Here is a 25,824-nt window from a genome sequence, read left to right as displayed (position 1 = left end):
TAAAGATGCCTACCACTGCATTCTATAATTTCAATATACCTTGGTTCCGTGAAGATTCTCTTCTTTATCAATGATCCAAAAACCAAATAATACCATTTTCAGGAGACAACTCCAAACATTCCTTTTTGAATTGCAAAACTACTCATTAATTTGTTTCACTCCCAGGATGGACTTTTCTTTATCTTTCAGTGTATATATTACTGCTGACATGCCCTTCTCCATAACACTCTGTGCCAGCTCCATAAATAGTAGACAGATTTTCAGCTTATTTGAAACTTTTCAGCTTACTTGAAACTATCACATTTCTCTTTTTTCCTGGGGCATGGATTCACTTTATTTTTCACATACAGTCTCCAAGTAAATGCAAAACAAATGTATGCCATTTGTCAGCTAACATGTGCAGAAAACATCAAGAAACAGTCATGCTCTATACATTTTTGGGGAATGTGCCTTCATTAAATATCAAAACCTAAAATCCACTGTCTTACCTGAAAGGGTCATACTCAATCACCTTGGTATGCTCAGGGTCAGTGGCTGCAAACACCTGTCTGATTTCTTGGGAACGAGGTTTGGCTATGTCTTTCAGTTTCTTGAGTATGACACCAATATCAGCCATACAGAACTTAACAAAGGAAAGCAAGACATAGATTAGATCAAAAAGCACTTTCCAACCAACTGTTCATGTACCAGCAAGAGCTGTCAAGATGCAGGGCAATGCTGAACTGTCAAGTAATATTAGTTTCTTCATTGTCTCACTTCGAATGCATATATCAGCACTGTGTTAAATTTGGAGGGAAGCTTGCTGTGCTGAAAAAAATTGCTTCCTACCAAGAATATAAAAAAATCATCAGATCATGCACTCTCAGAAAGCTTACTCCAGCTACATAAAAGAACATCTACTTTTGTTTCAAACATTGCATTGTTAAAGCAGTAGAAACATTTAAACTACAGTTCTAATAACATGGTCTTTATATTATATTGGTGCACCTCACTTAATTCTCAATCAATAAATTTCACCAAGTTAAAACTAATCTTTTCACCATTGGCTCCAATGAACTGTTCCCACAGATGCTGTCATTCATATTAGACTATGTTGTCTTACATACTCAGAATTACCAGACGAAATTTGTTAGGAACCAATTTTTCCTGTCATGTAAGATGAATGCTTTTTTCTTATTAAATAGGCCATTAAAATAAATTTGAATTTAGATAAACAAAACCAGAGCACTAAGACTTCCACCCTATATTCATATTGTTGTGTAAGAGCTCTACCAAAGATTTATTTGCTATACTAATTTTTAACATCTAGGGTATTCAGTCATTAAATTAGGGTCAAGTCCAGGTATGAATAGCTGATATGTCCTTACATCTGTCATGCCCTACCCTAACTCATAAAGCACAATGAGCAGTCTGAAAAGTTTTCTCCCATTTCTTCCAGTAAGAAATGTTGCTTTAACCAGCAATTATTTGGAATTCGGCGTGACTGGTAATAAGAACCTAATCACAACAGAGACTGGGTTTCACTCCCATTTATGCTGAAGTCTGTCTACAGCTTTGTATCAGTTCAAAGGCAACTACTTTGAAAAGGGTATTTAAAGTCCCTATGACACTGCCAGAGCAGTACAAATTGATCCACGATTAATTAATACATCAGTGGTTGCAGGTAACATGCTCAGATTTACAGAAGACAGTTGCTGCCTATGCCAAAACTCCAGGAACAACCCTGGGATGCAATGCCACACAAGGCAGTGGTGTGGAGCAGGTGGACCAGCAATCAAGTTTTAGAGACAGAAATACCCTGCCCAAGCCGTTATTGTCTGGGCCATAAGCACACAGCTTTTTGCTGAAAAAGCAAGGAACAGAGACTGAGAAAAGACTGAGCAGAAGGAATCAATGAGTATTTACAGATGGACAAAGTGTTCTGTCTATTTAAAAACCTGTCTTCTCTACATTATCAAAGCAGATATTTTTACATCTTTTTTTCTGAACTACATATTCCAAACAGCTACATAGACGTCAAGTACCCGAGCAGCATGGTAATAACCCTACCCGCTTTCTCCCCTTCTCATGTAACTGCTGACATGCTAGTAGTCATGCTAGTTTTATTTGATTGTCTTGCTTAAGTCAGAGGTTACTCTGTTGAATTCAATGGAAGTAAAATCAACCTCCATATTTCTGCTGCAGAAGACAATACAGTTTGAACAACTGAGACTGTTTCAGAGATGATGAATTAATTTCCAAGGAGGCACAGTGATGCCTTGTTTGAAAGAGTCCTCCTCAAACCTGGATAATACCGGTAGGACTGCGCAACACACATGTTCTGTTTTGCAAGCAAATTTACGCTTTTTACATACATTATTTTTCCTCAAATTTGAAAAGAACTAAAAGTGTAGAAAAGTTACTTTCAGTACAGGTGGCAATCAAAATTACAAGACTCAATTATTCTTCTCTCCTCATAACTTAAAAACAACACAATAAACACAATTTTGAAACAGAAAATTAAAACTTTCCAAATACCTTATATAGTGACAAATGTTTCAATGGTAGGAAAATCAGTTCCCACCTGTATCATGATTACCGATCAAAATTTCACCTAAATCAACATATGCCTATAGAAAAGTGGCCAAAATGCCATTTTCCAGAAGAAAAACATTCCATCTGGATTTTTCTCACCAGTTTTCAGAGAATGTGTTGATGTGTTCTGTTGAAAGGAAACTTCTGTCTATTCAAAAGGAAAATTATTTATTTTCTAATTTTAGAAATAACTGACAAACAGTCAGTGGGGTTGGAACTAGAGGATCTCTAAAGGTCTCTTCCAACCCAAATCACTCAATGATTCTATGATTTTAAAATGCTTCCCCTTCTTCAAACTATCTTCCAGCTCTGCTCTTCTCCAATAATTGCTGAAGTTCTTGTGATCTGAGTATGCAATCTCCTGATGAACTGAGGCAAACAAGGTGTGTCCTTACTTCTAGAGCTCTATTCCAAGGATATGAACAAAGCACCTACCATTGGAAGAATAAATCTTTTTTTCTACTAGTTGTTTTAAAATCTTAACTGTGCAAAGAACATTTTAAAATTCACTTTAAAGAAGTATTTTTAGTGTTGCGTCTTCCCATTCTGCAGATTTTATTCTGAAAATATACAACCATTCAGTCTGGAAAACTAAGATCTCACCTGTTTGACCCAAGATAATGCAAAGAGCAGTTCCAAAGAACATTTACAACCTAATGATGCACTGCATTTTGGAGAATAGCTTTGGTTTTGATTCTGCTGGGAGGAGAACCAGTCCAGCAGTAAGAAAACATAATGTATAGAGCTTTACATTTTACTGCTTAAACCATTTAGCAGTTGTAGCATTTTATATCAATAAGCATTTTGCAGACTCTCCTCATTATTCCAGGAAAGGCAGGTGGGGCTAACTCCACATTCATTTACAAAGAAATCACACAGTTCTGCTGTTTTCATTTGAGTGAGAACAGCACGTGTGGCCCAAAGGCAGCACAGGGTCAGGTTGCATCTACCTCTGCCTCAGCAGCACAATGACAGTGAGACTCGCAGTCTCCAAGACTGCACTAGGCCTACTGGCACCTTGGGAGTCCTGCTCACTTTGGCGAGCCAGCAGGCATGGAACAATTCAAGGCTTGCACTGAGAACCTTCTCCCTCCTCCATCCACAAAAGATGGATGACAAATGGGCAGAGGACCACAGCTTGATAAACCCACTTGTATATTTTCCTTAGGTGTGCCCTCAGCAAGCCTAAGCAAAAGGGCAGCTCTGGAGAAGGTCTGCTGAAGGCACAAGTCATGCTGACAGCCTACCATGAGCTATGAAGCATATGCACTACACCAAAGTCCTCAGACCACAGTCTAGTCCTAAGGCTGATGTTCAAGAACACACTGTGATGAAGGAACAATCCAGAATAGGGATTGTGAGGCAAAAATGTCTTGGCTCCTGAGCTGCCTTTCAGAGTGAATGGGTCAGAGCTGCACATAACAGGAATTTCCAAGTATACTAGGGTACATTTATTCAAATATTGCTGCAGAAACTTCATCATAAAAAGAAATAGTAATCTACATTTCTTACCAAACCAAGAAAAAAATCCCACAAAAGCTCTGTGACTCTTCTGTGGTTCTCCATCCCTGTATCTTTTCTTTTTTGACCTCTGTGACAATTGCTATAGATAATTAATGTCTTCCTGTTGGATACGTTCCCAGCTTTGGGGAATGAGGGCTTCTTTACCAGCCATTTGTGTCATGACTGGTAGCATAAAGCATACAACAGCAGAGGCACCCCAGCTCTCTGTTGTTGCTCTCCCCTCTGAAAGCAACACCAAAAGATAGTGAAGCTCAGTATAAACTGTTAGCTTGAATTCCTGACTGTGATATGAATTTCTAATATCACAAGGGAAATGTTTTGGCAGATAAATATGTATGAACCCAAAAGTAAAATCAGGGAATAAAATAACTTCATCAGTAAGACTAAATTGGATAGGCCCACATCTTAACTGTGCACTGTTCCAGTCTCCACGTCTCACAGTTGCCTTGCAAGGACAGACTGAAAAGGGTGAGACTCTTAACTGGATAGGATTAGGCTGAGAGGGAAGAATGTGTGAGATTTAAAAATTATGAAGGTGGTGCATAAAGTGAATGAGGATCTTCATCAAACCCCAGAAAACTAGAACTGACATTGAAATTAGTGGGAGTTGGTTTAAAACAGATAAAAGATACTTACTTCTTTTATCATACTTTGTTGGGGTTTTTTTTGTTTTTGTTTTTGTTTTTGTTTTACATAGCAGGCAGTGAATTTTTCAACTGCTGCCACAGAAAGCTGTGGAAGCAGACAGTTACCTGTAGGTTCAACAAAGTTAGATCAATTCAGGGGCAAGAGGTCTTGAGAAGGAATAGGCAGGAATATACCATCTAACAACCTCTAATACAGTAACAGTGGACACTGAGAAAGTAGAAGGGGAATGGATGGTAAAGAGCGGCCAGGCTTGCATGCACTCCCTAGCAAGCACCTCCTAAATCCATTGCTAGACAGAGAGCGCTGGGCTGTGAACTTTGGGTGAAGTAACTAGGTATAAATAATGCTGAAAAATATATAGATAAGGTATAGCCCTTAAAGATAATAGAAAATAGCAAAAGCCTGCTTCACCTCATTTGCATGCTTCTCCATGTAGTTGAACGTGTACTCATCAGCATCCACCAAAAGAAAGTTGTGACCATGGAAACAAACTCTGGCTCCAACAAACAGATTCTGAGCCTTGAAGTATTCAGATGGCTCACTCTTAAAGAGCTCCTGCCCTGGCTTCTTAATGCGACCTCTTTCCAAGAACTTCCCACCACGTATCCCTATGGGAATAGAATTGTAAATAATTAATTGTGGCCTTACTTGGGGAAAAAAAAACCAAAAAAACACAAAAGAAAACTCAAAAGGCACCCCAAACCAGCTGATTTGTGTTTAAATATCAGTGTTCATCCTTGAGTTCCTTCTCCCCCTCCCTCTCACTGCTAAAAGAACTGTCTCTGCCAGTGTCCACAGCAACTGTTACATTGTGCATATTCTGTGACACGTCTCATTTGAATGCCTGCCAAACACTTTTCCCTTTTTTTCTTTTCTTTAAAATGGGACAGAAATGTGCCTCTTCAAATCATTCCCATAACCCTGTCGCCAGCCTTTGGACTGACCTTGAGAAACATTAAGGTGCAAAATGTAAGATGCAGGCAATCATCCTTGAACGGTTAAAGCAAAACAGAAAAAAATATTCACAACTTAGGATAGCACAGTCCTAGATCATGAATTATGGTGTGCTCTAATTCTAACTTGGTTTTAAGGGTTTTTGAATATAAAAAAAAGTAGGAGTGGCATGACACTATCTTCCACATACTGTTCTGCCAATGCAATTTAATTGTGATCTGTTATTTTATTTGTAAGCTGTGTATGTCACATTCTTTCTTTTCACATTGCCATGATTTTATTTGTGCCACTGGAAACTGCATGTGGTCCTCAAGGGTATGTAAGATACTAAAAGGAATATTTCACTTTCTAGTACTATCTTCTGGTACAGCACAAGGTTGCATTGTATGTATCAAGCTTTCTAGAAAACATTCTGTCACATGTTTAGTTTTGTCAGGACATGTGCCCTACAACAACTCTAGAGTTCCTGGGGTTTGTTTCCTGTTTATATTTCAGCTTCCAAGCCAAAAGCCAAAAAGCATACTTTAGTAACGTTTAATGACATCTTACATATTAGGTAGTTATGCAAGTCCAATAAAAGGCTGATGAACCGTGTAATAAAATGCCTTTTATAGTCAAAATTATAAATAAATGTGAAACCAGAGTTACTTCTTAAACCAGAGTTTGGAGTAGATGTCTGTCTTAATTGCTTTACTAGCACCGTAAAAGCAGAGGACAAAAACTACACTATGATAATGGTCGGATCTAGCTTGAATCAAAAAACAATTCAAATCACTAATGTAACTCTAATCTCAACACAGTCCTTTTCACCTAGCTACTAAAACAAATATGAAATTTTAGGCTATATAATCCTGGCAATTGTCTGTAATATTTAAACAGAACTGGTCTTCGTAAGATTGGAACTTCACTCTTGTCTCTATATCCCTACAACTGTGCACTTAGATTGGAAACTTACCTTAATACCTTTGTCCCATAATTGTTTTGTAAACATTACAGGTTAGTACATTCCAAGTGTTATAAAGAAAAGCAATCCAAAATATTTCATTAGGTTAGAGATTTTACACTGAAACCTGAAGAGAAATTTTGATGGAAATCTACAGGAGCCAGGCTCAAAGCACAAAATAAACACCACAACCAAAGACTCTCTTCCATTAAGATCAGATCAGACTTTGCAGGTGTTTGTACAGCTGTTGGCTTGGTCTTACACTGAGTAAAAAAGGGGGTTGTGATCTTCTGCATGGGGAGCCAAGGTTCTCATGCTTTGACCCCCATCTCAACAAGTGCTTCAAGATGTCCAGCCCTGTGCATTTCAAATACAGTTTCACAGTGTTACTAATCATGTGAAGAACTTCTCTGCAACCTTTAGGTTACTGGACTGAGAAAAGTAAGAGCAACTAACTACTTCCATCTTAGGTCTGAGATTTGAAACATTTTTACTTGCTGATTTGTATCAATTCATGCAAATAAAAAGGAAAAAATAGCCCTTTCAACCTGTGCATAAAGGGGACAGTCAAGTTGTTATTTTGGGACTCATTTACTATTTTAACTCATCCCCTCTGTAGGATGTGCTCAAACTTACTGTTCTCCCACCCCATCCACTTCAACACTACTCCTCACGCAGGAATGTTCTCCTTACTCCCATTTTGCATGCCTTATTCCTTTCTTCTAGCCACTTTTATCTGACCTTCACAAAGCCTTCTCATTCTTAACCTCAAAGAAACCTGTTCACTTTTCCTTCAGAGATGACTAAAATGAGGGAGGGATAAAGAGAGAGAAGAGAAAGGGAGAAGAAAGAAAAGAAGGAAGGTGGGAACAGAAATTTCTGCAGTCCCAGGCTTCTTTCCCACTGCTGCTCTGCCACCCCTCCCCATCCCTACTTCTTATCCTGCTTTTTCAAAGCTGTTCTCACTAAACCCTCCAATGGCCAGTTTTAGCCACATCCTTCCACTTCACCTTTCTACCACCTCTGAAAGTCAGCTACTCCATTCACTTTAACATCCCGGGGAAGTTTAAAAGCCATTTACAAATATGTGCCTTTCAAATGCATCTTAAAGCATTTGTTATTGTTGGTATGCAAACTTGCTCATTTTTTGTTTTTCATTTTGTTTGACTAGCAATGTTCAACGGGCTCCCAGCTGCAATCCCAGCATATATTCTCATTCCAAAATAGAAGGTAGCCAGGAAGCAATCTCTGGTCCCATGCTGTTTAGAGCCTGACCAACAGACCACATCTACACTGCACAGTGTGTGACCAATCCTGCTCTGGGTGCTATGGGATGAACCTGGGGTCTAAAGACACAGCTATTATTTTTGTGTGAAAGTAAGTGAGGGCTATGCTGCAGTCCAACAGAGCGGTGCTTTACAGCATAAAACGAGGGTATGTATTGCAGCCCCTGGGTGTGGCAGAAGGATCTGAATTTTTGAGTGTGCAAAACCTCCTGGTATAGCGTTAGATGACTTGTAAGAGTGGAGCAAGCCAAACCTGGTGCAGCCCTGCCCTTACTGCCTTGCAGGAGAGTTTTCTGGAGTTCAGCATCCTCCAGGAGGGGCCCCAGGCTCTGTGGGGCCTTTTGCAATGGCAAAGGAGAACCAGCAGCGACGGAACAGATAATACATATGATTGGGGTCTGAGAATCAAACTGTTCCCTTGACTTCTTTAATTTAACAGTGCAGCTGTACCCTTAGCATCCTTTATGTCTCCGGACAAAAGGAATGCCAGTCAAATGTAATTCACTAGTGGAGAACTGGGCTGATTTTGAGCCTCACAGCAGTGTTACATAATAAATATATACATAATTGTATGTGTATTTAGCTGTAATACAAGAAGTTGCATAAATTAGAGGCCACTGGATGGCAGGAAACTCATAAAATAATAATGACAGATCATTGCTGCCATAGACAGTGCTATATCTTGATGTTGCAGTGGAGCGGGGCTAACTCATTGAAGCCTAGGTAGGTACTCTACATATTTTCAAAATATTTCCCAGAGAATTGCTTGTATTGTAGTTGGGGGTGTGGTCCCTATTTATGCAGTCATAATATAGGTGGATACAAGCAGAGATACCATTAGAAGTTCTTGGCATCGAAAAGGCTCAGGCCTTCCCAAAAACCTACCTATGTGCAGGGCACTCTAAATGACTTAGCAGCACCACTGGCACAGAAAAGAGTACTCTAGGAATACAGGAGGGTCTAGACATTCACCACACCTTCATTTTTTATGGATGTGATGTTCATCATAGGTCTGAAAAGGATTAACATCAGAAATCATTTTCAATAAAGGCTTAAATGTGGGGTTGCAAGAGTACTTAGTCTTCAACTGTAAGCTAAATAACTCGACCTCAGAAAGTCAACTGCTGGAACCAGAGCCTGAAGCAAAGGGGAGTGAACAGTCCCCCTAGGGCAGTCTTCGCTCTAGACAGTGAGCTGGAAGTACCAGATAGGCCAGTACTGAGCACGGTGAGCTGGTCCCCATTGCAGGGTGCACCTGAAATACCACGCTAAGGTACTCTGTGCCAAGAAGTGATATTGTGATAGAGGGCAATTCAAGCAGTATCAAAAGAGCTAGTCACAAGGTTTCACAAGAACCTAACAAGATAACTAAGGAAACCTTCTATTACTCTTTCCTCCTTGTCTCTGAGAGACTGTGATTTCCTGATTTTTTTTCTCTCTGATTTTATCAGTCAGTCCTTTGACTGCACATGTTGAGAGATGCCACAGCATTTCTGGATGTTAACTGTTCTGAAACTGTTCCTGCAGACGTTTTGTGGCCTTCACAGAAATACACTAATCTCTCCAACAAGATCACTCTTAGCCCAAGGCTTCCCTGTCTCTCTGAGTTACTGACTTTCTGACACCCTTTCCAGTGCTGTGTCCTTCCATCTGTGTGCAAGACACTCCAAGGAAATAAAAAAATGCTTGAAAATCACAAAACCTTTCATATCCTCAGTTGGAGGCAGCCTACAACAGACAACAGTAGTCAAAAGAATTTAACCATGACAACATTGGGTGACCATGCTCCAGCAATAGGATAAATGTGATAAAGCAACTGAGAAGTAACAAAGCATTTGTCACTTAAAACACGGGTAGTCTGGCTCTTGATCTTCAGTTCAGTATTATACACACACACGTGCATACACAGACACTAGTGCAGGGCAACCTTCACTCTTCAGATGCTCAACACTACATGATTAATGTTGAAGTGTGTTAAAAATATCACAGCTGTTTTGTTTTCATAAGCTGCTTCTATACAATGGATGCTATATAGGTTTCATAACACCATAACACAATCCCACAAAATAAAGCATTTACTCTTTCATTCTTGATGTCTTACATTTCGCATCCCTATTTATCACCAGTTACAATTCCTGTATGTTATCTACTACAAAAGCAAATGTTTAAAGGCCAGATTTGCAAATTAAAATGTAATAAAAGTTCTAACACATTAAACATCCACTTCCGAAAGGATATTGTGAAGTACTGTCATACAATGAACAGAGCTGTTGTGAGTGATGAAGGTTATAAATTAATGTGACATAGAGCTATGCAAGATAATGCAGTAGACCTGCTGATGTAATTCCCATTGCATTTAAAAATCCATATCCCTGCTTCTGCTAGTGCCGAGTCCGGCCACAATGTTTATTGTAAACTCTAATCAAATGAGCAGGGCAACTGGGACTGATTGCAAGACATTACTGCATCTTACCTGTGTTTTGCTGTGTATGTTCAAAAACTGAAATGGTGTCATCACTCAGGAAGTAGGAAATAATAAATCTCCGATCCTTGTCAACAGGACTATCTGTGGTGAGTTTTGCAAGAAAGCGCAGTATGTTACTTTGCATGCCACTTCTAAAAAGCAAAGAGGCAAGAAATCAAAAACAGAGTCAGCACTAAGAAATGCATTCTCCTGAGTTTTGTAACATACATTAATTGTGTTATTCCTGGACCAAGAAGGGAAATGGTGTAAGATTCCCTACTTTTGTCAAAAAACATTTTCAGCTTAAATTAACAGAACCAGCTAGTCAGTCAGATAGAAAAGAATCATTTTCAGGAGAAAATTACTTCTCTGCCACAGGTCTGGAATGAATTTGTATTCATTCCAGAAAATTTATGAAGGAAGAACACATTTAGGTAGGTATATTTTCAAATCAAATTCTGAACAGCAATACATACTAGGATTATCTGCACAAAATCAGGCCCACCAGATGATGTTACTAGTTGGATATTTGTTCAGTGATCGTGCTGCAAATGTTTTATTGCACCACTATATATACACTATCAATACATTCCCAAGCCTTTTGCTAATAGCTTTCTTCTTTTAGGGAGGTTCTACAGGTGAATCTCTAGCATATGACCTTGTGTTCTGCTTAGGCTTCAACAACCACTGTCTGACAAAACATTTCATAATGGAAAGGAAAAAGTTAATGCTTTAATATAGCTAGAGTAAACTGCATGAAATTCAGCAGACAAAAAAAGCAAATGCCAGAAAGTCAAACAGAAAAACAAATCAGTGTTGGACTGCTGAAGCACACGAAATTCCTGACTAATACCTAGACTAAGACTTCTATCAAACTCCTACTGAAGACAGCAAAAGGGGAGGAGGTAGGCAATGGGAGGGTGAGAATATTTGCCTTCTCAGAAGATAAATTTTACTGAGTTTGGAGAATAATTATTAGGGTACCATGTCACTAAACTAGTCCTGGTGCACCTGTCCCTTAGAAGTCTGATGAGCTGCAAATTTTGCTGAAAAAATTACAGCCCTACTTAACATTTATCTCCTTCATGAAAAGATGTAATTAAATAAACTGGAATTATTTTTCACTGAAATACCTGTCTTTCTCCATGAATTTCTTGAAATCTTTTTGGGGAGGCTTGGGAAGCAGACCCATACAGGAGCACAGAGAATCCTCTTCGGAACCAAATCCAGTATAAGGAGGAAATGGGATTTTTGGTTTTGGAGGTGATGGAGTCTTATATGGAACTGGGGTGAAATCCTCTACAACAAAGACAGCAAGACTTATTTATTACTGTTCTGATGAAGCCATTCTACGAAGGATTTAAACTTCCAATATGAATACTTATTAGCCTATTTCTGTAACAGAGCACTGATCAATGTCAAACCAGGATCCTTCCTACTGTTACAGTGTAGAGTTACTCCATAGAAGCCAACAGCAAAATCATAATTTCTTCAAGGGTTTCAGGACTTCACCTATAATCTTAAAATGTTTGACAAACATCATTAAGACACCCAGGCAAAAGGAAAGACAAATATAGTTTCAAAATGGGATAAAATAATAAATTAGCAATTCTAAATTAATTTTTCAGTTTTATTCTTTGAGACAACTTGACTAAGTAAATATGAGTTTCCTGTCCTCTGGTTTTTGCCAGAGGAAAATAAATACATAAGTAAATAAAATTTTATTCATTATTTAAATCATACATATATGAGAAGAATTTGGTACATTGAAGCCAATAGCTTCAGTCCACACCTCACTTTATATAGAGTTTTGGAAGCTTTGTTTTCCCTCATTCTCCCCAGTCAAAAGTCTTTCCTTGCAGTGATCAATGGTCCTGACTATCCCAGATACACAGCAGGAGCTCTCCTGACTTAGCAGAGACATGACTGGTCAGGGACGTGCACTCACTTCCCGTAGCAGTTGCTCCCAAAAGCCCAGCTGCCCTATGGTCCCTCCTTACTCCTCTCTTGGTGAAAATCTTACTGTACCATTTGGCCCGTTTGCTTCCCTGCACTGCTCTCCTGCTGCAACACAGCTTCCAGCTGCCAGTGGGGTTCACGTAAAACTTCAACAGAGTAATACCGTCTGCTGCTTAAATAAGGTTAATGGAAAATGGAAAAGGCAAGAGGAAGTAAGTAACTTGTATATGGGAGAAAGTAAACGGGCAGGCCTGAGGCAAATGAAGACATAAATCACAGGAATATAGGATAATTCAGGTTGGATGGGACCTCAGGAGGTCTCTAGTGTAGTCTCCTGCTTAGGAGAGTCAGCCCCAGGCCAGAGCAGGCTGCTCAGGGCTGTGTTCAGCTGGGGCTTGACACCTTCCAGGACGGAGCCTGCACAGCCTGCCCTGGCAGCAAAGTTTTTCCTGACGCCCAGCCCTGAGCCTCTTGTTTCCACTTAGGCATGCTGTCTCGTGCCTTCCTGCCATACACCCCTGCAAGGAGCCAGGCTGCCTTGTCTCAGCCACCTCCCCATGGGTGGGTGCCGGCAGGGGCCTGGGGCCCTTCCCAGGCTGAGCAAGCCCTGCTCCCTGGGATGTGTTCCTCAGCCCTGACTGTCCTGTGGCCCCACCTGACCTCACACTGGCCGGTCCGTGTCTTTCCTCTCCTGGCATACCCAAAAGGGGACACAGTAACTTGATGAGGTCTAACAAGTGCTGAGCAGAGGGGGATAGTCACTTTGCTTGATCTTGGGGCAGCCCAGGCTGCAGCTGGTCCTCTTTGCTGTGGCCCCAAGCCCAGCCTGCTGCCCCCCACAACCCACAGAGCCCTTCCTGCACCAACACGGATGCAACATGTAGGTCGGAGCCAAGTGGCACAGCACTGCCTGCACGGAGCATCACCTCCTTGCCTGGTGGGCTGGAGATGCTGCCCTGAAGAAGGGAGAGCTGCCTGGGCTAGTAATTGAAAGAGAAACAAGGCAAACTGGAAGATGGATCACAAACCACAGCCTAGGGGGCAAAAGGTGATTTAGGTGACCAGTGTATAAAAGTGGATCCTGTAAAAAAGATTTTCAAAAATTTAACTTTTCTACCCAGAACCGAAGAGAGATGAATAACCTAAATGTGTAGCATGGGTTTCAGTGCAAATAGAGGAGAATGACAAAACTGCCGTCACTCGGAACATTTTCTGAATTGGTTTGTGATTGAAATGTTTTAAACACGGATATATCAGAAGATCAAAGCAACATACTTTCTTAAAATCTTGACTTGCCTAACATCAGTATGAAATTGAAAAATATAGAAAGCATTCAGATGTCAGAGTTTTTCTTTGACTTGAAAAAACAATGAGGTCTTCTTTGGCCTTTACCTCTCAGAAGAATATGGTCTGAAAAGCTAATGCCTTCACCTGGATCAGGTGAAAGGGGGTTTTGCAAAAATCATGCCAACATTTTTCTCCATAAAAAATGCACGTGCCCTTTCTGTGATTCAGAAGTGCAAAGGCCAAGCCCCTACGTGAAAGAAACTCCATTCAGCAATTTTCACAGCCACCTCACGTGTGTATGTAAACGTGCATCGAAATACCGTTTCCCAGACGCCGTTTGTGACAAAATTGCCTCCCGAGCCCTGTGCAGTGTGCCACGTTGCACCCCTTCGGCACGCCGCTCCCGTGACGATTACCGGGGGCGATGCCACCCGAGCTACCGGGAGCCGGGAGGAACACCCCTCTCCCCAGGGATGGCGCCCACCGCCCCGCCGGGGGCTGGCGCGCGCCGTTCCCGCGCTCCCACAGCGCCACCTCGTGGCCGCGCGGCAGCCCACGCGCCGCGCCCCGCCCCGCCCCGCCGCGCGCTGAGGTCCGCAGCTCCCCTGCTTCTAATTAGGGTCTTGACTCTCTTTATCATCCTTAACCATTTTTATTTTTTTTTAATTATTCAGTATGTGAATCGGCACTAATAATTTCTCCCTCAGCGTCCGGAGGTTTGTGGCAGTGTATTCCAGCAGAAACAAACCCCGTCTCTTTGCACGGCCGCAAATAACTCGCTTCCTGCCAGAAGAGTTTGGGAAGCCAGGACAGGCGGTTGAACTGATGAACCCAAAAGACAAGCTCATGTGTTTCCACGCCGGTCACAGTGCATGCACATTAGTACTCACGCATAAGGCATTCATCAAGAAATCCTAAAGCATTTCCCTTTGCATGTACTTTAGCACATGTGGATGAAAATTAGATTTATAAACTAGAAGGAAACTACAAATAAAGAGGAATATCATGTTAGCCCCAGAGTACACTGAATCCCTCACAACCCAAGACTGGAGTAAACAGAGTCCAAAGGGAAGTTCTGTGCTTTGGTTCCCACCCTTTCCCCAAATAAAATGACCTTATTTCATTCAGATTCACTACAGAGAGCAAGGCAAATGTCCAGCCTCGTGCCACCTACAGCTTCCAGGATTTTAAAGGATTATATATTCAGATTCTCTCCTGTGAATAACAACGTTCAGAAAGAAATTGCCATGCAGAAATACAGTTTATGAAACTAGTTAAAAACCTGTTTCTGCAACATTTAAACAGCCCCATGAGGTGCAGTAGACTAACGGCCGTACCCAACCTCAAATCTCATTTCAACTTTGCTCTGCCACACAACGGTGGGGTAGAATCAGACAACTTGCACTTACACAAAAAATGCACTCCCCTCAAGGTTATCACTGTTTCTTAAGAAAATTACCTCTGTCCAGTCTGGAAAAAGAATCAATGCTCTCTTCTTCCAGGCTGTAACATTTTCAGTGAGAATCTACAGTGGGTAGAGGATAAATTGAAAGTCCAGGATTACAAATTTCTACTTCCAGAAAGAATAGCACAAGTATTTCTCCCATAGACAATTTCACCCCTTGTTACTGCATCAATTGATGCCCAGCAGGAGAAGGCTGGCTCTAGGGGATTTATTTCACATATATATTTCAGATATATAGTATATCAAATGTACCACATACTAGTAACTTTTTCTCATGACATCAAAATCTGAGTGAGAGTTGAAAAAGCACCAGTAACAGCAAGAAACAAAACAACTCCAGCTTTAGCATTTTTAACATCTTTAGCATATAAACAAGCTGAAGATAAGGATAGCCGCCTTAAGAAAAACTAAACTCTTCAAGAAGAATTTGTTGCCACAGAGGCAGCATTAAACCAGCTTGAATAGGCTTGTCTGCTTTTAGTTTCAGTATAGACTTTAAGATTTTGGTATACATCATAAGATTACCTTCTGCCCTCAGTTGAAGAACTGTAAGAAACCCCTCGTGCTAGATAAAACCATTTTCAAGGAAGAGTCAAGTGCTACGTATTTTGGATTAGAGTGATAACCATACTGAATATCAGCATATCCCAAGCAGGCAAGAAATTCTACCTCCAGAGGAAGAGGACAGACACCTCTGAGCATTACAGCTGAGAACAGGAGAGAGATATCCCACTAGCCTTTGACAATAGAAGAGGTGGTGATAACCTGGAGGGATGACACTTTAACATGATGATTCCTACACATAAGAGGAGATGTATAACAAACAGCTGAGACCTGTTTTTGTGAGAGTCTGTCCCACAATTTAGGCAAGAAGTAAAATAAGAAGACAATACCACCACTTTCACAACTTTGACATGCAGGATTAAAGAAAACCTAATGCTCATAGAACCGTCCATGCAGCTAAAACATGGCAGTGTTCACTCTGATTCAAAGAAAATCTCCTTTAACAGAGTCTGCCTTCATGATTACTCCAGTTACCTAAGGAAAAAAGGCATCTCTAAATGCACAAGTATATTTAGAAGCTGCTGCTCAGTCTCCACCACATGTAGTGGAGAGGTTAGACGCCACAGAGACTCTGATCTCTGATGAGTCTACTGAAAATTGGCAGCAGGCTTTAATGCCCCCACTGAGGGAAAAGTAAGAAGTCAGCTGTTATCCAGCAACAGCTGCCTGGCCAAAAGCACACACGTACTGGCCAGCCGATCACCCCGCACGCTGCTCTGCCCAGGCAGCAGGTCAGAGAGGGAGCCTGAGAAATGAGGGGGTGGGAGAGGGAGGAGAGCTGGGACAGGAGAGGAATCACAGGGTGCTGCGAAAAGGCGTAACAGACAGGCTTGGGAGGTGCCGGGACATTGAATAAAAATCAGTAGGAAACCAGATTTTACTGGTTTTGTTCCTTCAAGAACAATCTGTTACTTAAAAAAGAACACTTGATACTCAACTCTACACTTTATACTCAATTCTGTGCCAAGATACTGTATTTAGTGAAAAGAATGAGTATCAGCTTCCCCCCACGCCCCGCACATCAGTATATTTTAAGTTTCAGCTGGCTGACCATAACACCTACATGGCTATAGAATATTTTTCTCCTCTGAGGCTAACACTAGCAAGTCTGGACAGATAATATCACACACATTAAGGCGTTTTTTCTCTTGTATTCATAGCACTGCTAGATGACATTAATGTCATTAGCTTCCTGTTGAAGGGCATTAGCTATTGTTTATCCGTGGAAAAGCTCTCCTTTGCTTTTCACAAACGGTATAAAGAGTAAAACAGGCAAACCCAACATTGGAAATATATCAGATATCATAATCACTCACTTCAAGGGAAATCTAAACTGCCCTTAATTCTCCTAAAGGGCAAATTCCACCAGAAAACAACTACTACTGAAACTGTGGAGTCAAAAATAAATGTTGGACTCTTTAATGGCTTTGGCAGAAGAGTATAAATTGAAGTAATGTGAAAACACAGTAACAAACAGCTGAATTGATACCATGAGGTGCTGAGCCCTGTGCCTTGATTTAAGAACTAATTTATCCACTTGCTTACTTTTACTTAAGTAAATGGTCTCCCTGGACTCAAACTGCAATTAAGCATGTTTCAGTGTTTAATTGGATGGAAGCAGAATGCCAGGCACTTTGTGGGACTAAGCCCACTGAGAGTACCTTGTATGTCCACCAGACACAAACAAAATTTCTAACTCACTAAGAATAAATGGTGAAACCTCACCTTTTCAAAGCCTGCTTCTAAGCCAAAAACTAGCTTGATTCTACTCCTAGTCCCTTCTAGTTAAAAAGTCACCCTACATTTTTTTTTTAATCCTGATGGGGAAGCAAGGAGGAATTTCACAGCAAATCGTGAGAATCTTTTATCTCGAAGAAAGAGTGTATTTTCTCTGAACAAGACAGGCTGCATCAAGATGGATGTTTTTTTCATGTGAGACAGAGTCTCTGCTATCATGTATCCTTAAGGGTACGTGCAAAATGCTTCCCAGTTTTCTGCAGGTCTCAGCTAGAGCACATCTTTGTGTGTTATGTGTTAAGGAGGCAGAGAAACTGGAGAGAGCACTGAGAAAAAACAGAAAAATTATCACAGATATAAAAGAATGGACTATGGGGAAAGACTGAAAGGTTTCCCCTAGCAGCAAATGGCCTGGGAGGAGGGTAGGTTGGTAAAACAGTGTATTGGAATAGTGTTCGAATATGTACAAGGTTGTTACAAAAAGAGGATACTGAGCCATTTTTCTCCATGTCCAGTAACATGTAAGACAAAAAAGTTACTCGCTCAGTTTACACAAACAAGCTTCTGAGTAGCTATTAAGCAGCATTTTTAACTATGAGGTTAGGACAAGATACCTCAGGAGGCAAAGAAATCTCCTCTACTCGAGGGTGCTGATAAAAGGCTATACAAACATCAGTCAGTGACCATCTATGTATATATGCTATCCTGCCTCAGAACAATGGGAATGGACTAGACCACCTACGGTCCCACTTTTCTAGAATTCTGCACATCAACAACTTCTGACTTCTCCTAACTTATAAACCACCTAACTTTAATACCCAGAGACAGAACCAGTAATGACTGAGCCAGCGTTATAAGAGGGGGAGAGCCTTTGCGTTCATGTAACACTTGGCTATATTGCTTGGTTGATACAGAATGGTCAGCTGCGTTTCATTTATTGCCTGCTGTGAGTAAGAAATCCCCATTCACTGTTCCAGGATATTTTGCTCAGGCAGAAGATACTGCTGCCAAACAGCGGCAGCAGTCTTGGCTGAAGAAATACTCAGGGAAGAACCCCCTGTTTTGCATCTCTGGAGTCAGACTCACTGTTATTATAGATAATACTATGGATATTGAATATGGCTTCCTCACACACTGGCCAGTATAAGAAAAGATTTATTTCGGTACAGATGTGCCAAGCTATTATTAAAAAAGTCCTTATGAGTCATGTTTTGCAATTAAGAAATTTAGTGTTGTAATGGCAGTGCTACAACATTTCTTTCCCCCAATGCAGCAGACAAGCTTTGATCCAAACACTACACTATCTGATCACAAGTCAAGCTGAAAGAAATAGTCTACTCAGGTATTTTGTTTCACAGTGTGAGAGAAAGGCCATAGTAGGATTCTTCCAACCGTCTCTGAACAGTCAGACACTTAGCTATACTTTTTGAACGAATGAACTGCCAGAAATTAACTAAGTTGTTTTTGCACAAAGATGTCCATAATAGAACCATTAGCAAGTCTGACTGAGGGAATTCAAAGACAGATAAATGAAAGCCCCTATTGTTATACATTTCCAAAATGCTTTTCCATTGTGGACATAGTTGCTAAATGTTTCCAGAATTCAGCACTGAAACTTCACGGGATACATACTCTAATGGTCCAGAATACACAAAACTGCATTGTAAAAACCAATAATGTGATACACTACTACTGCCTTGTCAGAAAATCTTATTATGTGAGGATTCTGACATCCATATAAAATGAAACATAGTATAATGGGGAATAATTTAGCTCATTCTACTTACTCGCTCACTACATGCTCTTCATTATTTTCTGACTGCAAACACAGCTATTGGAATGGGAGGGGAAAGGAAAGGAGAAGAAATGGCAGCCTATCCATATGACTATTTTGTCATTCTAGTTTTAAAATAGAGACAGTTAGGAACAGAAAATCTACATTATGTGTTAGTTTTCAATGGAGTAACATATAAAAAAGCCCTTCTGGATCACCTGCAAAATTACTGCTTTGCTGTTAACAGCCTACAACAGATTGTTATTGCTAAAGGTTTTAATGAACATGTTTTGTCAGTAATAAAATTCAAAGACAGCTCTGTCAAACAAAGTGTAAAAATGCTCATAAGGAAAGGATAATTATCACTACTTACCAATTCCGTACTTTGTCCTGTAATATTCTTTAGTGAATTCATCACAATCACAGAGTATTATCTTCCTTCCCCAAACATTAATTACTGCCCCTATTTTCAGGTCACTGTCTCTGTAAAATTCCTGATGCACTGCTCCTGTCTAATGAAAGAGGAAACTTTTATATAGCAGCTCTATAAATCTCAGAATCCCACAACCTTTCTTAAAATCTAGGTCATTTAGTGCATGTGATTTAAAATGTAACCTTCATAGCCCATTTGCAAGCATTTTTCACCCCATGCTAACCTACATCACTTTCACAAATACAGAATTTACATACAGTAAATCTCAGTAGCTTTCATTTGCACTATTCTCCAGTGGAAACACAATATTATAACTAACTCTGTTGTAGAGGATAACAACCACAGAAATTACAAAAACTACTATAAAGACATTCAACAGCTGGAAGCATTCAGTAACATCTGACCTTACGATTGTCCAGAATGTACCGGTCTCTGTTTCCTAACTTTCCAAACACATTGAGAACAGTGCGACTGGTGATTGCACCTGGCTGATACAGCTCACTAGGAGCACACTGCAAGAAAAAAGACAAACTCTTAAGAAATAGAGTTAACAGCAAAGAAAAAGAACTGTTACCTTAGAATTAGCAGGGTTTTTACAGACTGTTACTGCAGTATTTTCTTGGGAGACTTTTTAGTAAATTGTAAGTTAAGATTACAACACTAAACCTAAAAGCCAGTTATACATCAAAAGCCGGTATGTATGCCAGAAGCAGCATTCAGAATCTTACTGTGTATCCAGGAGTAAAGTCTGCATTTTCTTGGAAGTAAACAGAAAGTAAAGGTTAGCGCACACAAAGTAGCACATCGTTGTCAACATCTGTTCTAAAAGCTATTATTTTGATGGGTAATAATTATAAAAACATGCATAAGAACCACTCAGAGTTGGTCCTACTGTACGCTAAACACTGCACATATACATGGGATTCAAGTCAGAATGATTCTATTGCTAAAAATGTTAGTATTTTTCTTTCTATTGTGAGTTTCAAAATTACAATAGTAATTTATCCTAGTAATATCAAACTTAATACACAAACGCACTACATTTTTAAAAATTATGAACAAACTGTTGATGCAGGGTAACCAAATTGAGTTATTTTGTCTTACCACCTTCCCTGACACCCCAACTTTTGACTGATCTCCTCTGCTGTCCTTCTCAAAATTTCCACTGAATTCAGAGAAAGCCAGCCCTTAAAATTGCAACATGCACTTCAGTGGTAGAAGAGGTCTGGTAATAGAGCCACTGCTAAATCAGCATCTCAGAACATCAGATACACAAGGTGAGAAAAATGCAGTATTTTTCTGAATGTTTTTTGCTATAAAATCTCACATAGATCTATAGCATCATAAATAGATGACTAGTATTAGAAGGAAAGGAGAGAAAATATTTCCCAGTATTTCACTCCATCTGTGGGTTGAGTTATTCTATCACCAGGTTCTGTTCAGAGTGATACAGAATTGTATCCAGCTTATTAATTTTATAGTTATAATAAGTTAGAGGACTCAAACCCCTTAAAGATTTCGCCAAGAGGAGCATTCCCAAATAAGCACCTGATTAATGCCTGACAAAGCTCATTCATGGATTCCTATTGATTTTAACTAGATTTGCATAAGGCCCCAATTTTAAGAAATCACTCTAGATTTGCTAGAAGGAAGTAATGTTACGGAATACTAAACCTGGACTTTTCCAAAGGTTCCAAATATAAGACATGGATCAAATCTGAATTCACCTCAGTTTTACATTAGTTTATCAGTATTAATTACTTTTACGGACTTCCATTAATGCAGAACTTTATTAATACCTTTACCTTAATACTCTAACATGGCAGAAAGAAAACCATAGGATATCTTTCTGACTAAACTGTCTCCTTTAATTTAGGCATGACAAGCCTGAAGTTATTTTTTTCCCATCACTTATTATTATACAAATGTGTGCAAAACCTAAATCATGCAATTATGATTAATACTCTGACAACACTTTCTAAACATCATTACAAACCTAATACAGGATTTTTAAAATAAGGCATTTAATATTTCTTAATTAGCAGAAGAATTTGAAATAAACTGAAATTTTCATTCCTGACCTTTGGAAGCTTATCTCTTCTGAGGAAAAGTGGAACTGCATCCCGGCCTGAGTTTACTGGTATGATTTCTTTTAGATCAATAGTATCATCAGACAAATAATAGTGCAGAACAAGTTCCCGTGGGTCATGAAACATGGATTTGGGATCATCCCACACACAGAAAAAACGTAAAACATGTCCATCATGCTCCAGAAATTGTTTCAAAGTGTCAATGCGCTCATAAGGACGCAGTGGCTTCATACTATCCAGAATCTGCAGATAAAGTAGAAATTTAGAGAAACACCTTTTTAATTATTTGCTCTTAAAAACAAGATAACAAACTGCAGTGTACCATCTAATCTTAAAACATGCTTTTAAGATTTTCAAATAACACCACATAACTACAATACATGAAACACTATTTAAGCCATTACCAAAGAACTATTTACAGGGTTGCTGTGCCCTCAGAAAACATATGAAAAGAATTTTGGATTGGTTTTGATCCTTGTTTTTCTTGCAATAAGGTCCTTCAGATCAGGGAACTGTTGAATTATTTATAGTACAGCTCATATTTTCAAATTGCCCACGGTAATCAGATGACTACAACTCCAAACAGCATCACCCTTCCTGATTTACCTCCTTAAAAAGTATTTTTTATAGATGATGTGGTATAAAGAATTAATTCTTTCCTTTCCCTTTAATGTTTTCTTTCTTTTAGCTTTAAAACATAGTTTCTTAACTTTTGCTTCATGTCATACAGTTGGCAGGTACTGGGTATGTGTGTTCTCTCAACATACACCAATAGGTCTGAAAAGGAATAGCAAATCTCCAACTACAGATATATTCCAGCTAATGTGATCTATGACAAGATGCTATCTACAGTCATGGTTGCTGCAATATCAGTAATACTACAATAAATCAGATTCCAGGATGATGATTCAACCTGAGAACTGCATTTACATACTGTTAGTTACAGTCACATACATAAATGGTGACCTGAACATTTCCCAAGTCAAAATGCATCATGTCCAAAATCGGTTAAAGGGGCAAGACAGTCCTTCTGATCCAACATTTTACAAAATTGCTTTCAAAGAAGAATGGTGAGAGACCTCAACGAGACGATGTAAGCTGAACTATCTTAACAGAAAGAACTGTTGACTCTGCGCAGCTTATATCATTGTCTATATTTATATCTATCCACTGACGTGATTTCTGGCCTTAAAAATCTGAGAGGGAAAAGGCCTGTTCAGAGCATCAAATTTTAAAATAAGGAGAGCAGAACTAAGTTTTGCCTGCCAATGTCCCTGCTGATCTGCAGCACTCCTTCCATTTCAGGCATCATCATGCTCATACTGCTACAACCCAGTTATTTGCCTTCCCAGTACCATCTTTCCTCCCTCCTGACCCTTGAAGATGCAATGAAAAACCAAATAGAGCGACAGAGCCAGATAACAGCATCCACGGGATATTGCCTCCAACAACACAGAAATATGAATCTAAGGGGTCTGCTACATTTTTCATTGATGCCACTTCCTATCTCATCATATTCCTTACTTTCCTCCATACCTTCATTTTCTGGACATCTATTAAGAGTCTGGTGCAAAATGATTTAATTTTGCTCAGAACAGTCCAGAGCAATACACAATACACACTAAATAAATAAAAAAATTACCTTCCACAAATATGTCACAGGAAAGTGAGAGCATAAAGCATCCAGAATTTGCTAAAAAACTTTACCGTAATTTCTCAACAACTGAGAATACTAAGACATAGATTTGAGTAATTTTTGGTCTTCTGATGCTCTCATTTCACAAAGCTTTTTCCCCTGCTCCATTCTCTTTAGACACACGTATGCACAATATTTGAATGTTTTGCGCTTTTTTTCCCCTTAAAAAAGTAAATCTAAGCAGGTGACACAGTACCATATGTAATGCTGACAGTCTGCCAATATCAAGACAAGTCAGCATGTGTCAATATACACCTGCACCTATGAGGCCTAACCAAGGGAAAAGGAACCCATGGCTAGCCTGAGTCACCACTATGCAGAACCAGGAGACGTACTACAAATACTACTTTTCACTGGAAGACTGCAAAAACCCTAAAAGTATCAATGAAGTGAAATCAACATGTTGGCCTGAGAGTGCCTTAGAGATATGCAAATTGTCCTACACATCTCAGTCATAATTACCTTCCATTTTTGCTGCTGAGAGCTGCAGCAGTTTTCTCAATAGAAGGATTAAGTTGAATGCAACAGACACATGGAGTATTTGTTGCTTTCAGAGTATTAGGCTGGATATATAACGACAGGCTGCATATCGAGGACCAACAGTCCTAGCCGAGTCAGGTCAAGAGAAAAATAGTGTGCCATCTGCACTCATATTATTCAAGAAAAACAGAACTGAAAGAAACTGTCATTATTCCCTACAGAAAACATCACTCCCACTACAAAGAGAAAAGACCCCAAATCCTGCAGAGGGAAATCCACATAGCAACCAGGAGCAGTGAGTGACATTTTTGGAGGAGGCATGTATGTGCTCCCATATACTCATGGAAGGGGGAACTGCCTTCAAATAAAACCTCACAATCCTTAAAACTGCAGAGTGCTGTATTCTGTGTGGCAGAAGAATTTGCTTTATATATGCAAAGGGCTGTTACTAACATGTGGGGTAGACATGAAAGATAGACATATGAATAGACCAAGTGAGTGTGCAGGAAGCCATGGATGTGCTTGAACCACAACTCCAATTAGATCTTCCTTTAAACATTTTAAAAGTGTTTATTATCATTAAATTAGCTCGAGCAAAACCATAAGTAGAACATATAATAGGTCCATTTTTTTCTTTTTGGTTTAATACTGAAAGGTTTATTTTATTTTTACCAATTAATTTTGGTTTATTTCAAAAGATGTGTGAAACACATCAGGAGAAAATCAGTTATATTTTGGACTTCACTATGTTAGTACAACGAGCCATATAATAAAATTTTTAAAAGCAAGTTTTTTCTTGGGATTTATTATGTTGAAATAGCTACTTTGCTATTTGCTATTAGAGAAATATTTTATATAATGCATATTACTAATAGCAATGGCAGTTCTATTAAACCCAAGTTTTCACTATTACTGCCTCATCTGACCTTTTGCCGTTCTTTGGTGTATGGGTCATCTGGACGATCTGCGGGAGGATTTAATCTAACTCCCATCTTCCTCAAGAAATGTTTTGTAAACTGGTCACAATCTATAATCTTGTATTTTCGGGCATAAAGGATTACTTCTATGTTGATATTAAAATGATCTATAGTATAGAACTGATTTTCATAAGGAGGTGGAAGTGGAATCCGATGCCGTCGAACAATAGTTCCTGTAAAAGAATTAGAATAAATTCATAGAGTAAATATCCTTTGCTCTAAGGATCACATCACAGACTTGCTAATTTTCTATGCTGATATGACCAAAACAGCTGAAGCCATATGGGACAAACAAAATTATCCTCCATTAAACAAAAGAACTACTAGGTAAGAGTATCCTTTTTAATAACAACAATATTTCACACTGATCATCTTCTGTAACTGTAAGTTCTAGTATTTTATTGAGGTTCATACAGAAAATTACCACCTTCTGGAGAAAACTGGAACCACTGGAATAAATTCCCATTTGTTGGTGCAAACATAACAGGTCGGTATTATTTCTCACTATGAAAAGAGATGTCTTTTTTTAAAAGCAACAGCAGTCTCCAGTACTCATTAGTATCATTAACTTTTCTTTTAAAAAAACACACCCATAAAGTTGTGCAAAAACCATGTGGTGGGGTTGTATGGGAGGGACAACATTCATCTGTAAGTTCTGCAGGGTGAGAAAAGCCATATGTAGCTAAGGTTAGAGAAAAAACCTGCCCTACCAAGGAAAAAAGTGTGACCCTATCCAGCATGGAGGCAGGCACATTCAACTAAGCTTCCTTAAGGAGCACACTGAAAGTCGAGACCACAGAGATGAGCTGGGCTGATTGCTGGGCTGCAGTAAACAATCCAGCTCAAAAATACAGAGCCGGGAACTCATAACCCATAGTCTAACAGGAACACTATCCAAAAGAAAAAGAAAGGCCGGGAGGGTGGAGCAGAAGAAAAAAACCAGACATTTTAGCTTTGTTAAAGTAAGCA

General features: G+C 39.5%; 1 protein-coding gene across 1 annotated transcript in view; it reads right to left on the bottom strand.

The window, feature by feature from the left end:
- The window catches only part of EFHC2 (EF-hand domain containing 2), a 61,393-nt gene that overhangs the window by 15,227 nt on the left and 20,342 nt on the right, over window positions 1–25,824 (bottom strand). Inside the window, exons 4-11 of the mRNA XM_055703146.1 lie at window positions 24,805–25,028; window positions 21,694–21,945; window positions 20,017–20,124; window positions 19,553–19,691; window positions 11,527–11,692; window positions 10,403–10,545; window positions 5,158–5,354; window positions 489–622 (exon numbers count right to left, since the gene is read on the bottom strand). Of these exons, the coding sequence (XP_055559121.1) occupies window positions 489–622; window positions 5,158–5,354; window positions 10,403–10,545; window positions 11,527–11,692; window positions 19,553–19,691; window positions 20,017–20,124; window positions 21,694–21,945; window positions 24,805–25,028 (1,363 nt within the window). The remainder of the gene's footprint in view (window positions 1–488; window positions 623–5,157; window positions 5,355–10,402; window positions 10,546–11,526; window positions 11,693–19,552; window positions 19,692–20,016; window positions 20,125–21,693; window positions 21,946–24,804; window positions 25,029–25,824) is intronic.

This window comes from Falco cherrug, chromosome 2, assembly GCF_023634085.1.
Source record: "Falco cherrug isolate bFalChe1 chromosome 2, bFalChe1.pri, whole genome shotgun sequence".
NCBI classification, from domain to species: domain Eukaryota; kingdom Metazoa; phylum Chordata; class Aves; order Falconiformes; family Falconidae; genus Falco; species Falco cherrug.
Note: the sequence above shows the minus strand (reverse complement) of the source record. Positions and strands in the feature narration are given on the sequence as shown.